At 38.5% G+C, this 16,928-nt stretch overlaps 1 protein-coding gene and 1 non-coding gene across 2 annotated transcripts in view; both read left to right on the plus strand.

Annotated features, from left to right (window-relative positions):
• The window catches only part of Mettl16 (methyltransferase 16, RNA N6-adenosine), an 82,247-nt gene that overhangs the window by 51,582 nt on the left and 13,737 nt on the right, over window positions 1–16,928 (plus strand). Inside the window, exons 7-8 of the mRNA XM_077801423.1 lie at window positions 5,556–5,625; window positions 7,090–7,179. Of these exons, the coding sequence (XP_077657549.1) occupies window positions 5,556–5,625; window positions 7,090–7,179 (160 nt within the window). The remainder of the gene's footprint in view (window positions 1–5,555; window positions 5,626–7,089; window positions 7,180–16,928) is intronic.
• Window positions 7,854–8,019, plus strand: LOC113182894 (U1 spliceosomal RNA). Its single transcript, XR_003300796.1, has one exon. It is a non-coding gene; the product is annotated as a U1 spliceosomal RNA (small nuclear RNA).

Consider the following 16,928-nt stretch of genomic DNA (forward strand, 5'->3'; position numbering starts at 1 on the left):
TAGGTGAGCCACAACCCCAGCCCCTATAATAGGATTTTTAAAAATATATTTTTAGTTGTAGATAGACACAGTATCTTTATCTTTATTTATTTATTTTTATGTGGTGCTGGGGATCAAACCTAGTGCCTCATACATGCTAGGCAAGAGCTACAACCTCAGTCCAGGTTTTTTTTTTTTAACCATACGATTTATTTTTATTTTTATTTTTATTTTTTTAGTCATACATGACAGCAGAATGTATTTTGACATATAATACATACATGGAATGTACATACATGAATCATATTGTCTATTCTATTCTGCTGCCCTTACTATCCCTCCTCTCCTCCCCTCCTCTCCCATCCTTTCTCTCCATCCAATCTAATGTGACACACTTTTTTTTTCTTTTTCTCATCACAACATCATATATGTATTCTGTATAACAATGAGGTTCCCCTTCCATCTTCTGTGCAACTCTCCTTCTCCCTCTTTTTCCCTCCCACCTCTCTTCCCTATTTAGTGGTAGTCTTCTTCTCATGCTCTTCCTCCCTATCCCATTTTGAGTCACCCCCCCTTATATCAGAGAAGACATTCGGCATTTGTTTTTTATGGATTGGCTAACTTCACTTAGCATAATCTGCTCTCAGGATTTTTAATATATCAAGTGACTTCTGCTTTTTCATTAACAAATATAACTTAGAAAAAGCAGTAAGTATATTAATGAAATTAAATCTTAAAAGATTCACAATATGGTATTCAGTTTAAAGCAAGGGTTAAAAGAAATAACACTCAAATTTATAGTAAGCATGTTTTACTGTATTACTAGCCTTACTTTTCTAACTATTTGTTTTTCTTCATCTCCTCTTACTATCTTTTTTTGATGCTTTAGGCCATTTCTTGGCTTCTGGTGGTCTGATCTAATCTGTTCAGGAATGCTAATTTAAAAGAAAGGTGCTGGGGAATTCTTTTATATTCTTGGTATATACACTCCAATTGCCACTGCTTTCTCTTCCTTCATCTTGTTCCTAACATATCAAAGGTTTTTAAGTCCTGATTAATGATCTCTCAGTTGTTGCACTGTCTTTTTAAAGGGAACATATATATTTTTTTTAATCTACCAAACATTTTAAACAACCAAATGAAATTGATTAGACTTTAAATAAATTTATGTAGGTTTCTTTAAAATAGTTTAGGTGGAACTTTTCTTTTTTTTCCTTTTGAGACAGAGATTACTCTGTTTTGCTCAGGAGCTCAAATGATGCTCCTGCCTCAGTAGACCAAGTAGCTGGGACTGCCGGCCTGCAGGCAAATAATATGGCTGTTTCCTTTGGTGTTTTTGTTTTTTGTTTTAATTACTGTTGCATTAAATATATAGATTAAGGTTTGGTGTGTGGCTCAGCAATAGAGTACTTGCTTACCATGCATGAGGTCCAGGGTTCAATCCCTAGAACTGCAGAAAAAGAAAAAAAAGAAAACCAAAAAAAAAAAAAAAAGTATATGTGTGTGTTGAAAGATTGGTTTTTCTTTTTTTTTCTTTCTTTTTTTTTTTTTTTTTTTTTTTTGTTACTGGGGATTGAATCCAGGGATTCTTATTTTTTTTTAATATTTATTTTTTAGTTGTAGTTTGACACAATACCTTTATTTTTATTTATTTATTTTTATGTGATGCTGAGGATCAAACTCAGGGCCTCGTACGTGCTAGGCGAGCACTCTATTGCTGAGCCATAACCCCAGCCCAAATCCAGGGATTCTTTTTCCCTGGGCTACATGTCCAGTTCTTTATTTCATTTTACTTTTTAAAATTTACAGGCACTGTGGCACATACCTCTAATTCTAGAGACTCTGGGAGGCTGAGGGAGGAGGATTAAAAGTTCCAAGGCAGCCTCAGCAATTTATCAAGATCCTGTCTCAAAAATAAATTTAAAAAAGAGGCTGGGGATGTAACTCGGTGTTAAATTGCTACTGGGTTCAGTGCCCAGTACTAAAAAAAAAATAATAATAATGTTGAGGGCTGGGATTATAGCTCAGTGGTGGAGCAGTTCCGTGGCATGTGTGAGGCACTAGGTTCAATCCTCAGCACCACATAAAAATAAATAAAATAAAGGTATTGTGTCCATTTACAAATAAAAAAAATTTAAATAAATAAAATTTTGAAAGATAGTCATGCTAAGTTGCTGAGGGTCTCTGTAAATTGCTGAGTCTTACTTCAAGCTTGTAATCCTCCTGACTCAACCTTCCAAGTAGTTAGTTTTATGTGTGTGCCATGGTACAGAGCTAGAATTGGCAATTTCTATAGTAGTCTTCTTTCTTTTCTTTCCTTGCAGTGCTAGGAATTGAACCCATGGATTTGCCTATGCTAGGTATGTGCTTAGTCACTGAGCCACACCCCCAGCTTTCTATTCAGTTTTGAGATACATAGTACATTATTATTAACTATAGTCACCATGCTGTGCAGTATATCACTATAATATAATCCTCCTGTCTAGCGGAAACCTTATATTCTTTCATTAAAAACTCTCCCTTGGGGCTGGGGATGTGGCTCAAGCAGTAGCGCGCTCGACTGGCGTGCATGCGGCTCGGGTTCGATCCTCAGAACCACATTACAAAGATGTTGTGTCCGCCGAAAACTAGAAAATAAATATTAAAAAAGTTCCCTCTCTCTCTCTCTCTCTCTCTCTCTCTCTCTCTCTCTCTCTCTCTGTCTTAAAAAAGTATATTAAAAAAAAAAAACCTCTCCCTTTCCCCATACCACTCCCCTTATTAAGAATTTTACATTTATTTTTAAGTCCTGGAGATTTAACTCAGGGCCTTGTGCATGCTAGGGAAATGATCTACCACTGAGCCACATCCCAGCCCTTGTTAAGTGTTTTTACATCTTATGTTCATGAAGGCTATTGGTCCTTAGTTTTCTTATAGTGCCTTTATTAGTATATTTCTGGTCTTATAAAATATAAGTTTTGAAAGTGTTTGTTCCTCTTATCTTTTCTGGAAGACTTTTTATAGACTTGATAATCTTTCTTCCTTAAATGTCTACTAGAATTCATTAGTGAAATAACTTGAGCTAAGAAAGTTTTTTGTTTTGCTTTGGTTTGGTACCAGGGATTGAGCCCAGAGGGGCTTAACCACTGAGCCCCATCCCTAGCCCTTTTTATTTTTTATTTTGAGACAGAATTTGGCTAAGTTTCTGAGGCTGGCTTTGAACTTGCAACCCTCCTGCCTTAGCCCAGGAGCCAGGCATGATGGTGTACAACTGTAATCCCAGCAGTTTAGGAGGCTGAGGCAGAAAGATCACAAGTTCAAGGCTAGCCTCCAACAATTTAGGGAGGCCCTTAGCAACTTGGTGAGACTCTGTCTCAAAATAAAAAATAAAAAGGCTCAGAGATGTGGTTCAGTGGGTAAGCCCCTAGATTAGATCTTCAGTACACCACCCCAAAAAGGACAAATTCACTGTTTTAAATTGACATGAGATGCTAAGTGAAGTTAGCCAATCCCAAAAATCCAAATGCCGAATGTTTGTGTTTTTTTTTTTTTTTTTAATATAAGGAGGCTGATTCATAGTGGGATAGGGAGCATGAGAGGAATAGACAAACTCTAGGTAGGGCAGAGGGGTTGGAGGGGAAGGGGGGGCATGAGGTTATTAATGATGGTGGAATGTGATGATCATTATTATCCAGAGTATAGGTATGAAGACGTGAATTTGTATGAATATACTATCTATACAACCAGAGTTATGAAAAATTGTGCTGTATATGTGTAATAAGAATTGTAATATACTCCACTGTCATATATAAATAAGAAATATATATAAAAAATTGATATGGAACTATTTGAGCATTCTGTTTCTTCTAGACTAAGTTTGCATTTTATAAAGAATTTATTTCATTTGGCTATGAAATATATTAACAAAAATTTGTTTATGAATATTTTTTCTTACCCTTTTAATGTTTATAGGATTTGTGGCAATGTCTCCTCTTTTGCTCCTGATGTTACTCATCAATAAATTAATGTCTCTTCTTTTATTCCTGAGTTAAATTTTTTTCCGTTTTCTCCCCCCCCCCCTCTTTTTTCTTTCTTTCATGATACTGAGGATGACCCAAGGGCACTGTACCACTGACCTATACCCAGCCCTTTTTTATTTTTATTTTTAAAAAATATTTATTTTTTAGTTTTAGGTGGACACAATATCTTTATTTTACATCTGTGTGGTGCTGAGGATCAAACCCAGTGCCTCGTGCATGCTAGGTGAGCACTCCACCACTGAGCCACAACTTCAGCCCCCTTTTTTATTTTTTAATCTGAGACAGAAGTTTACTGATTTGCCCATGCTATTTTTTAAAATATATTGTTTTAGTTGTAGATGAACAGAATACCTTTATTTTATTTATTTATATAGTGCTGAAGATCAAACCCAGTGCCTCACATGTGCTAGGAGAATGCTTTACCACTGAGCCCCAGCCTCAGCCCCAGCCCGCCCATGCTATCCTTGAACTTGAGATCCTCCTGCCTTAGCCTCCCAAGTAGCTAGAATTGTAGATGTGTGCTATGCACATGGCTTGACTTTTATTATTCTTTGTTTCATTATTCTCCATTGTTTTTCTTTGTTTCTTTCTACATTTTCAGCAATTTAACCCAGGGATGTTTACCACTGAGCCACATTCCCAGCCCATTTTTGTATATTTTATTTTCAGACAGGGTCTCACTAAGTTGCTGAGGGCCTTGCTAAATTGCTGAGGCTGGCTTTGAACTTGGAGTCCTCCTGCTGTGGCCTCTTGAGCCTCTGGGATTATAAACTTGCACCATAGCGCTTTCTTTGTTGTTGTAATCATAATTTCCTTACTTCATGCTTGGGTTTAATTGGCTCTTGTTAATTTGCTTTGCAAAACCTGTCTGCCCCAGCCTCTCTGAACTCTCACCTCAGTCTCTTGAACTCAGCAAGACTGTTGGGCTGTGTTTGAGTTTCCTTTCCATGCACTGTAGCCTGAAATTTCCTTTAAGCAGTAAACTCTGGTAATTGTAGAACTCACCTTGTTTGTTTCTCTTTCTGAGATTATAGGTCTGTACTACCAGTTGTCAAACATCTGAAGAAATAGTTGTTTTGTTTATTTTGTCCAGTTTCTTAGTTGTTTATGGTGGAAGGATAGTTCCCATGCTAGTTAATCCTTCAGGACTGAAGGATGTATGCATTTTATACTTTGCAAAATTTCTAAAATAATCTGAAGAAATAAATTCTATTCCTTTACCTTTTAACAAGTTCACCCCATCTTTTCCATATTCCCTCTTCTGGGTTTGCATTTGTGACAGAACAAAATGGTTTCATGATCTGTTGAGTTCATTCTCTTTCCAAATAAGAATAATCCTGAAGCATTGAAGAGGCTGAATTTTTTTTTTTTTTTTATTTTTTTTGGGCCTGTTTTCCATCACTAGATTTAGTCTTTCTCCTGTACATTGTATGCAATTCTTATTGTCATTTATAACTTAATATTTGTTAGCTATTCTTATCTTATTCACTTGGGTGATGCTTCAGTTTAAAAATATCACCACATAACCAGTGTTCAGTTGTATGAATTTTTTCCCAGGTGGTATAGCTGTATGTTGGGAAAAAAATGCAGCCTGGCTCCGCTGAAAGAAGAGCTTCGCATCCAAGGGGTAAGGCATTGTCATCATCATTCTAGTCTGTCTAATTTTTGATGGTAGTTTGGGTATAGAATCTTCCTTTACTATCCCACAGCTCTAAATGTGATAATGTGGTTCTTCTACTTTTTTTTTTTTTTAATTTTTTTGCTTGTTTTTTATTTATTTATTTATTTTAAGAGAGACAGAGAGAGAGAGAGAGACAGAGACAGAGACAGAAAGAGAGAGAGAGAATTTTAATATTTATTTATTTTTTTAGTTATCGGCAGACACAACATCTTTGTTTGTATGTGGTGCTTAGGATCGATCCTGGGCCGCACGCTTGCCAGGCGAGCGCGCTACCGCTTGAGCCACATCCCCAGCCCTTTTGCTTGTTTTTAAAAGTCTACAATTGTAGGGCTAAAAGGGACTTTTATATATTATTAAAACAAGACCTTTTTTGAAATTATAATACAGAAAAGGTATGGGAAAACAGGGTAAGTAGAATGTCAAAGAGAGACCTGAAATTAAAAATTCTGATGTTTACCACCAACCTCATATCTGACTCTTTATAGATGTACATCTTTATAGATGTAGAAACTAAATGCTAAATAAGTTAAGGGATTTGTTCCAGATCACACAACTGGTTAATAAAGGACAACTAGAAACGGAACAGCCTTAGTTAGTCCACTGTGCTTTCTACTAGGGTGACAGCCTACCCAGTGCAGCCCATTGCTTCTTTTTTCAAAGGCAGTTGGGGAAAAAGCCCCCTCCATCACTTTCCTCTAAGTGTGTGGTATTTGGCATGAGTAGATATTTGTAAAATGAAAAGGGTGAGGTGTAAGGTTAGGAGTAGAAGCCAAGTATCTATTTTATTTTTATATTTTGTAGTGCTGAGGATTGAACCCATGGCCCTGTGCTTGCCAGGCAAATGCTCTGTCACTAAGCTATATCCCACCGCCTGAAATCAAGTTTCTGATCTGTTTTCTCTTAGACATTCTGTTAGTTGTTTTCCCCACAATACTGCTTCTTGGTAAAAGTGTAAATGTTACAAATGAATTTCTTTTTTTCCCTCCTGAAATCTAATAAATTAAAGAGTGATCACATACCTGTGAATAGCTGGACTTTGGTTGACTTTCTTTGTTAGAAAAGGAAAAACAACAACAGTAACACTCAAATCAATTTACAAATGTAGAAACAATGCTAGATAAGTTAAGGGACTTGCTGGTTAATAAAGAACAGCTCCAAAGAGCTGTTTTAAGTGTTTCTTATATTTGGTCCTTTGAGCCAGGTCTTTAAATTCTCCCTAATGTTTTATAGGAGGGGGGGGAAACTTTATTGAGATATAATTATTCAGTGATATTGGGCGGCTATGAATAATTATTTTTTGGAAGTAGTGTTTGTTAGCTAATTAAAAAGAAGGACAGATAACTGAAGTGGCAGCCAGAAACATCTGTAGAACAACTTCAGTTTGATGAGATGCTGTGTTTGTGTTTTCAGGTTCCCAAAGTTACCTTTACTGAGTTTTGTCAAGGTCGGACAATGAGATGGGCCTTAGCTTGGAGTTTTTATGATGATGTCACAGTACCAGTAAGTAGAAACTTTACTTGAACTTCTCCAAATGCCATCACATGCTTGGGTTTAGTGGGTCACAAATGAACTAAATCAGTATTGTCCCATTTCCCTTAGGTTTGCCCACAAATGCTTATGGAAAAATAGAAAGTAGATTGTAAGTAAGGCACAGTCCTGGAAGGCTGGTTGGTGACCATGGAGACTTCCTCTGTGGGTTTGTGTGACACAGAAATTCTTGTTCAGCAAACACAAACACATCTTTTAGGAATTAGAAACATAGGTAATATAGCCTGTGGGAACACTTCATGAGTGCAGTGATTCTGGTTGACATTGCTCTGGAATTGAAATTCAGTTGAAGTCTTTTTTCATTCACTTCTGTGTTCCTAGGGTAGCTGCCTTCTGGGGCTCCTAGTGAATTTAGAAGTTTCCTTTTTGAAGCTGGGCATGGTGGCACATACTGTAACTCCAGCCTCTTTGGAGGCAAAGCAAGAAGATTGAAAGTTCAATGGCAGCCTCGGCAGGCTAGCAAGACTTTCAACAACTTAGCAAGACCCTGTCTCAAAAAATGAAATTTGAATGGGGTGGCATACTCTTGGAAATCCAGCTACTTGGGAGACTGAGGCAGGAGGCTCACAAGTTTGAGGCCAGCCTAGGTCAACTCCAAGAAACCCTATCTCAAAATAAAAAGAGTGATACTTACCTGGCAAGAGAGATACCATGATCACAAAGGTGGTTTTCCTAGGGCGAGGCTTATCATTGAACTCTGGATGTGCTGACCCCTGCAATTTCTCCAAATGTGGGAAACTCATAATTTGCATAATTTGTGGTAGTGGGGAACTGCGTTCGCTCTTTCCCCTGGCATTTACAGAAGCTGCAGTCTTTAGCTAGTCTTCTCTTTTGTTCCGGCGTTTTGGATGTCTTGTCTTTGTTTTTCCTTTTTTCAACTTTTTTTTTTTTTTTTTTTTTTTTTACACTCTTGCTCTCTCTCGGGTATAGTTTTCTAGGTCTAGTTTTCTAGGCTTACAGCCTTAATGAAAGGAGGGTCCCGCAGGGGGCGCATTTTCGCCCTGTGCCAGAACACTCCCCAGGCTCAGAATGAGAAGAAGCTGTGTTAGACCTTAGATCCAGAAGGACCTGCAGTTGCTCCTGGCCTACCTGCCGGGCCCTGCCCTTCCCGGGTTTGGGTGGTAATGTGCTCGCCTGGCATGCGCCGGGCACTGGGTTCGATCCTCAGCACCACATAAAATAAAGATGTTGTGTTCACCGAAAACTGAAAAATAAATATTAAAAATTGTAAAAAAAATAAAATAAAAAAAAAAATAAAAAGAGCTTGGCATATGTATCTCAATGGTAGAGCACCCCTGGGTTCAATCTCCTTTACCCCCAACAAAGAAGTTGTTTTGATTTTAGCTTTCACCTCCATAGTTCCTGTGCTGGGAATTGAACCCAGAGCCTGGCACATGCTATGCAAACATTCTACCACTGAGCCACACTTCCAGCCTTCGTAGATTTAGCATTTTCATGTAAAACACTTAAGATCAGTCTAGTGAGTGATTATTCTGTCTTGTCTTTAAAATTAGCCCTAGAATATTAACTAGTCTTGAAGGTGAGTGATAAGTCATGATTCTATTTTCTCTACTTTGTATGCTTCTCTACTTTGTATGCATGTGCTCCTTTTTCCCACAGTGCTTGTGGAAGCCTGGTACCTGCTCCTGCAGGTCTCCTCCCCAGTCCGTGCAGCAGACTGGATAAGAAATTTGTGTCAGTGGTTTGTTTACAAATGTTTCTGACTTCTGTACTGTTATACGTAAAGTAAAAAACACATCTGAGCTGGCCAGACCAAGTGGATTTTTTGCATTGTTAATTGTGTTTAGCCAGCTTATTGTTGCTGTGACCACAATACCTGATGCAAAAAATTCAAACGAGAAAAGATTTATTTTGGCTCATGGTTTCAGAGGTTCATTCTATGGTTGACTGGCTCTATTGCTGTGGGCCTGAGGTGAGGCAGTGCTACATTGTGGAAGGGCGTGGCAGTAGAAAGCTGCTTAGCTCCTGGCAGCCAGGAAGGGGGGTGGGTAGAGATAAGGTATAGTTCCAAAGGGTACTCCTCCTTCAACCAGGTCCCATCTCCTACAGTTCCTAATAAAGGATTACTAATCTACGGATGAAGTCAGATCATCACATTGATGAAGTCAGATTCTCTAATCAGTTTTTTTTTTTTTCCAAATTTTTTAATTGGTGCATTATAGCTGTACATCTGATTACTTTCCAAAAGCCACACTTCTGAACATTGCTGCATTGGGGATTAGGCCCTTAGCACATGAGACTTTTGGGGATCATTTCATATTCAAACCATAACAGTGTTGGAACAGCATCTCTTTGTTCTCACACTTCCCTCCCAGAATGGTTGATTTCTTGTTGCCTGGGGCTGCCTGCCTTAAGTTCATACATGGCTGCTCAGCATGTGCTACTTCTTCCTGCAGTGTTTGTGGAAGCATAGTACCTGCTCCTGTAGGTCTCCTCCCCAGTCTGTGCAGCAGGCTTGTTCTGGGGGTTCCTCTCCCATAGTCGTGGCCACTCTTGGTCTCTAAAGTCATCTTAGTTGATGTTGTGTCTGATTCTCTCCCTGCTCTTGTAGGGCAGATACATGGAAGTAGAGACACATCGAAGCACTAGGGGACAGTTTGCTGATGCCACTTTATTTCTGAGAACATGAGCTCAGATATAAGACTTGAGAATGTCCTTTCTCCACCCTGCAGCTAGTTGTGCTGCTGGATTGAAATATGCTTCACAGTTTGGCCTTTCCTGTGGAGGTCAGACTCAATTCTAAAACAGTACAGAAGTGTACTTAGAGGTGAGGTTAGTGTGTCAAAAATCACTGGTTAAAAGATATCTCTGTTTTTTTCACCTCCCTGAAGGATTATCCTTTCTTTTGTCTTCTCGAATACCAGCACTTGTACACCAGATGGTTAAAATCATTAGTAATGCCCTAACTTACTCTGTGCAGACATGAACAGCTGCAGGAAAGTGGAGCAGCACCTGGCTCCAATGTTTTCTGCTTAGTCTGCTTCCCACATGTGTTGGCACTACAGCTAAAAGAACTGATAATGTCCTCTGGCACTTTCCATGCCAGCTCGTAGACCAGTTGCTCTTGTCCTCTTGGATTAGCAATCATGGTAGATCCAAGTGTCAAAGGATACTGTGTTTCTGTGTAAGCAAAATTGGCTTATTTTGAAAAGGAACCCTTGAGCCTCCCTCCCTCTCTTTTACGGCCTCCTATATCCTTGTTCACAATTTTCAACTTTCAAAGATTGACTCTAAGGGGCTGGGGATGTGGCTCAAGCGGTATCGTGCTCGCCTAGCATGCGTGCATCCCGGGTTCGATCCTCAGCACCACATACAGACAAAGATGTTATGTGCACCAAATACTAAAAAATAAATATTAAAAATTCTCTCCCTCTCTCTCACTCTTTAAAAAAAAAAAAAAAAAAAAAAAGATTGACTCTAAGACCTTCAGATTTCTCCCATGCTAGAGTATTCTTCCCTCCTCACCACTGCCACCACTGTTAATAATGCATTCTCAAGTGTTCCATTAGATGCACTTAAACTGCTGGGAGAAAGTGGCAGTTTCTGATTTGTAGTAACCCAGCAACCGTTTCTTAGCACTGGTGCTCTTGATCAGCAACTGCCTCCCCTGAGGTTAGTTCCAGGTTACTCAGGATATTTTGATTTAGCCTTCCTCTTGGTTCCTCTTCACTCTACCTAGACCTTTACCCATTCCCTGCTTTTTTTGAAGTGTTCACTGGATGGGAAAGGGGGAGGATGCTGTTTTAGACACATGGAGAGGAAACCAAGGAATAGAGCTAGTTAAGCAGAAATATTGACCTACTTCCCTACCCCCACCCCGCCATTTTAGGGTAAATGTGCAAGTTACTATGGCAACTTCTGTTTTCACTTATCTTAGGCCTACTGACTTGTTTCTGTTGGTGCTAAATGCCGAAACATTCTAATTCACTGGTGATTTAAGTGCCTACACTAAACCCATTGCTGTTGTCTGGATTTATTTTAGCAACAAAAAAGACAGATCCCAGTGATAGAATTTTTGTACCATCATTTCCCCAAAAAAGAAAAATGGCTGGGTATGTAGCTCAGTGGTAGAGTGGCTCTGATTCAGTCCCCACACCTCAAAACAACAACAACAAAACCTGTAACTATAAAGTAAAATAGATGCTAGTATTCCTACCTTATAGATGAGTGTACTGGAGGCACTGGAGAGGTTGGAGCCTCAATTAGACTGATTTCCCAACTCAAGCCATTAGTTCTTTTTCTTTCTTTGTTTTCTTTTTATTAGTTGTCAATGGACTTTTGTTTAATTAATTAATTGATTTGTATGTGATGCTGAGAATGGAGCTCAGTGCCTCACACATGCTAGGTGAGCATTCTACCACTAAGACAACCTCAGGTGCTGGGGTGGTGGCTCAGTGGTAGAGCGCTTGCCTTGCACGTGCAAGACCCTGGGTTCGATCCTCAGCACCACATAAAAATAAATGAATAAAATAAAGGTATTGTGTCCAACTACAACTAAAAAAATAAATATTAAAAAAAAAGGTACAACCTCAGCCTGAAGCCATAGTTATTTCTGATGGTCTGCTCCTCAAGTTACTGACTTTATTCCAGCCTACCCATAATAACCTACTCTTGCAGGACTTCAACCTCTTGTATAGGAACCATCTCAGTAGCCTTTGAAGAGTCTCTTGGATTCATCCTAAGTTTGCCATTCTGCTCAAAAAATGTTGAGGTGGCGCATGCCTGTAATGCCAGTGGCTCAGGAGGCTGAGGCAGGAGGATCATGAGTTCAAAACCAGCCTCAGCAATGGTGAGGTGCTAAGCAACTCAGTGAGACCCCTGAATCTCTACATAAAATACAAAATAGGGCTGAAGATGTGGTTCAGTAGTCGAATACCCTTGAGTTCAATCCCTGGTTCCAAAAACAAAACAAAATAAACCTCTTGATTGAGGGCTGGGGATATAGCTCACTTAGTAGAGTGCTTGTCTCACATGCACAAGTCCCTGGGTTCAATCCCCAGCACCACACACATACAAAATCTGTTGAGTGACTGGCCACTTGCTTTCAGTGGGGTGAAGTACAGCTCCTTACTTGGCTTCATGAGTTTCCCAGATCCATCCTGCCCTTTCCCTTTCATTCTAGGCACTTCCTGTTTTCCTGACTGTAGTGTCTTCTATCATCTTAACCTCCACAGACTTCTCATGCTGACAGAATTAGATATGACTTTGTACTACCTTTACTTGCAACCTGTTCTCTGTCTGGTCCTTCCCTCCTTTGCATCTCAGGTCAGTTCCAACTTCTTCTTAAAGTTTTTTTTTTAACCATTCAGCCCATAGACATTTTTCCCTTCTGGACTTTTGTCTTTCTTTGAGTCATCTATACTCTGCACAAGCTTCCCTTGTGTTAGTATTTTGTTTAACTCTGGCATAAGGGATAACAAAATCTATTGCAGGGCATGAGGGAAAGGCCTTTTGTGAGATGGTGCCTATTTTAGCTTTGTTTAAATAGATTCTTAACTTCTTTAAGCTTCAGATTCCTCATCTGCAAAATGGGAAATGATAATGTACCTACTATATAGGGTTATTTTGAGGACCAAATGTACTTAACACAGTGCCTGGGTATAGTGAGTGTTCAAGAAAATATATTATTATTTCCTTCGATTCACCCCTGTCTACATTTTATGATCTAGTAATGTTGAGCTACTGCTCTCAGATCCAGTGTTCAGATATTCCTCCTACAGCCATTAGACTTCTCATATATCAAGTCTTGGTTTATATGCCACCTTTTGTGTAGCTCACCATGGTTCTTTCTGACATTGATGGTCATTATCTTGTGTTCACAAGACTTTGTTTCTCTTCCTAGTATTGTATCTTATGTAGCATCAGCCCAACATAGTATATGGTTCAGGGGCCCTCAAATAATTGTTGAATGAACGAAAATGAGGGAATAAATGATATAGTGATTCTCACTTTTCCACCAAAGTACTAACTATGGTGGATTATTAATAGTTAATGACATACATCTGCAAATCAAAGTGGCACAAAAAAAGTTCCAGGAAGAACTCTATGCTCATGAAATCTCCTCTTTGGAGTTTACTTGAGGTCTGGAGATGTAGCTCAGTGGTAGAGCACTTGCCTAGCATGTGTAAGGCTCTGAGTTCAGTCCCTAGCACCACACGTATACACAGACAAATCCACTTAAATTTTGTAATTTATTTCATAACATTGTATGTTTCTTTTAATTTTTTAGAATGTAGAAGTATTTATTATTTAATCAAATTGACCTGAAAATATTTATTTTATCATTTGGCTTCATTGTTATTTCTACAAAGTATGACAAGTAATAAGGTTATTTTTTATAAAACCTAAAAAGATAGCTTTTATGCATACATTTTTCTTTTCTTTTCTTTTTTTTTTTTTTTTTTTTGTGGTGCTGGGGATTGAACCCAGGAGGACCTTGTACATGCAAGGCAGTCACTCTACCAACTGAGCTATATCCCCAGTCCTTATATATACATTTTTAAAACTTGAATGTTTTTGATGCTGAGAATCAAACTTAGGGTCTCACACATGTCAGGCCTTTTTTAGGGGGAAGGGGGAACTGGGGATTGAACTCTGGGGTGCTTAACCACTGAACTAAATCCCAGTCCTTTTTATTTTTTGTTTATTTATTTTTATGTGGTGCTGAGGATTGAACCCAGGGCCTTGCACGTGCTAGGCGAGCATTCTACCACTGAGCCATAACCCAGCCCTATTTATTCATTTTTATGTGGTGCTGAGGATCGAACCCAGTACCTCACACATGCAAGGCAAGTGCTCTTCCAGCCCTTCTTTTTATTCTTTGAGAGAGAGACTCACTAAGTTGCTTCAGGCCTCACTGAGTTGCTAAGGCTGGCCTCAAACTTGTGATCTTCCTGCCTCAGCCTTCCAAGTTGCTGAGATTACAGGTGTGCACCACCATGCCTGGCTTTCCATGACCTCTTAAAGTATTCTAATAAATACTGGGTATTTAAGTGTTTACTTGAAATTAACCTTGCTGATTTATAATTTATACCACATTTGATTCTTCCATTAATTTGGAAGTTCCCAGAAGGTAGAAATCATATTCATTTATTCATCTTGCAGGTTGGTTTTTTTTTTTTTGAGCAGCATGTGGCAGCATGTGGTAGTTAGCACTTGGTAAATATTTGTTGAGCAGATATTTAAACTACAGTTTCTTCTCCCTTTTCTCTACCTTTCCCTTTGAGAAAAAGTTCAAGGTACATTTTTAAAAGCTTTTGCTTTTTTTTTTCCCCCTGTTCCCTTATGGTGAACATTTTTAAAAACATGGATAATTTTTAAAAAATTTTTTTTAGTTGTTGGTAGACTTTTATTTTATTTATTTATTTTTATGTGGCGCTGAGGATCAAACCCAGGGCCTTGCACGTGCTAAACGAGCACTCTACCACTGAGCCACAACCCCAGCTCCCCTGGACAATATTTTTTTGAAGGAGGAAAAGAAAAATCACCCTGAACTTTATCCAGAGAAACCTCTGTTAACAGTTTTGAGTATGTACTCAAGAATTATTTTTCTTTTAAAGTTAAATTTTAATTTCTTTATTTCTTGTGATACTGCAGGTTCAACTTAGGAGGACTCCACTACTGAACTATATCTCTAATCCTTTTTATTTTTTTATTTTCAGACAAGGACTTGCTAAATTGCTGAGTCTAGCCTTGAACTTGTGATTCTTTTGCCTCAGCTGTCAAAGTCTCTGGGATTACAGTTGTGTGCCACTGCTACAAAGTCTTAAATGTCTGTGGTGACATCCGCTATAATCACAGCTATCTGAGAGGCTGAGGCAGGAGGATCACTTGAGCCCAGGAGTCTGAGGCTAACCTGGGCAACATAGCAAGACTCCATCTCAGAAAAATAGAAGTTAATCTTAAGTAAGATTTATTTACCAGGAACTCAAATTTCCTCTCATCTACCCTCCTAACTATGACCCCTCTCTGAATATCCTGACTTACTGCAAATTCTTAGGAAGTGCTTTTGTTGTTGTTATTTAATTTTGCATTATAATTATAAAAGATAATTACCTGGTTTCAAAATCAAATGCACATACTCAAAAGTCTTTCTTTTTGTCTTTTATCCTAATCTCATCTTTTCATTGTTGTTGTTTTGCAGTGTTGGGGATTGAACCCAGAACCCTCATGCATATTAGGCAAGCATTCTACCACTGAATGAAATCCCCAGCCCTATGATTTTTTTTTTAATATTTATTTTTTAGTTTTAGGTGGACACAATATCTTTATCGAACCCAGTGCCTCATGCATGCTAGGCAAGCGTACTACCACTTGAGCCACAAGATTTTAGTCATTCTGACTAAAATCTACCCTATGATTTCATATATATATTTATATATGAAAATATATACATAGTTATAGCCATTTCTTCTAGATAAGTAGTATTCTATAAGAAGTTTTCTTCCCCTTGCTTTTTTTTTTTTGCTATTTTTGCATACATTCTATGGATAATTTCAGGACATTTTAAACAATAGTATATTATGATAATAAATAAAAATGTCCACTGGGCTATTAATTTAAAAAAACAACCCTCTTAGTTAACAAGGTACTTAAATAAATAGTTGGGTTTATGGCAGTTCAGCTTATCACATTTGGATGAGGCCCTTTTGGAAAGATAGTCTGCTGTCCTTCCATGCCACCTAACTGTATTTCTGCCAGGCATCAGTGTTTTCTGTTTCTTCAAAATAATGGTTGCCTGTGCTGAGTGACATCTCACAGGTATCCTGATTTTTTTGTTTTTGTTTTGGGTTTTCGTTTTTTGGGGTACTAGGGATTGAACCCAGGGGCACTTAGCCCACTGAGGCACATCCCCAGCCCTTTTTTCTATTTTGTTTAGAGACAGTGTCTCAGTGAGTTGCTTAGGGCCTTGCTAAGTTGCTGAGGCTGGCTTTGAACTCACAATCCCAGAGGAGTATAGTGGCACACATGGTGACCTTTGCCTCCCTACCCACTGGGATTATAGGCGTGCGCCATGTGACGATTTCTGGAGGACCTGGGAAAGTATTTATTCTTACTGTCAGAGCAGCAAAGACTGTAGTGGCCAACAGGGTCTCTTTCCTTAAGGTCATTCTAGGAAGCTGCTTTGTGCCCCCCGCCCCCCCCCCAAAAAAAAGGAGCTCTTGGAAATGGCTCTCTTCTTCTCTTCCTACAAATACAATGATTTCATGCAACAGGTGACTTCATTTTGTGTCTTTAAGAAGCATTTTTGTGAAATTTATGTATTTTAATCACTATACCAGAATAACAATTGAAGTTCTTCCTCTTTTTTTTCATTTATTGACACCTTGTAGTTAAAAATACAGACCCTGTATCCCCTGTGGGGCCCACAACTCCCCGCCAGACTTTTTTCACATTGTAATTTCAGTAATGCATACACAAGAGCTCAATCCATAGCACCAAAAACCAACCAGCCAATCAAATATTTTTCGTTTCAGATTACAAGCATGTTAGCAAAATAAAATAATTTCAGTTGGGGAAAAACAGCTTCTCTATACCGTTGGTTTTGGCAGGTTGTAAAACAACCTAATATCAGGAACCTGTGGGGTCTGGGGTTTTCTTTATTAATTTTTTTAAATTAAATTTTATTGATGTCCTATCTTTTTGAAAAATATTTTTTAGTTGTAGATGAACATAGTACC

Source organism: Urocitellus parryii, chromosome 7 (genome assembly GCF_045843805.1).
Source record: "Urocitellus parryii isolate mUroPar1 chromosome 7, mUroPar1.hap1, whole genome shotgun sequence".
Lineage (NCBI taxonomy): Eukaryota > Metazoa > Chordata > Mammalia > Rodentia > Sciuridae > Urocitellus > Urocitellus parryii.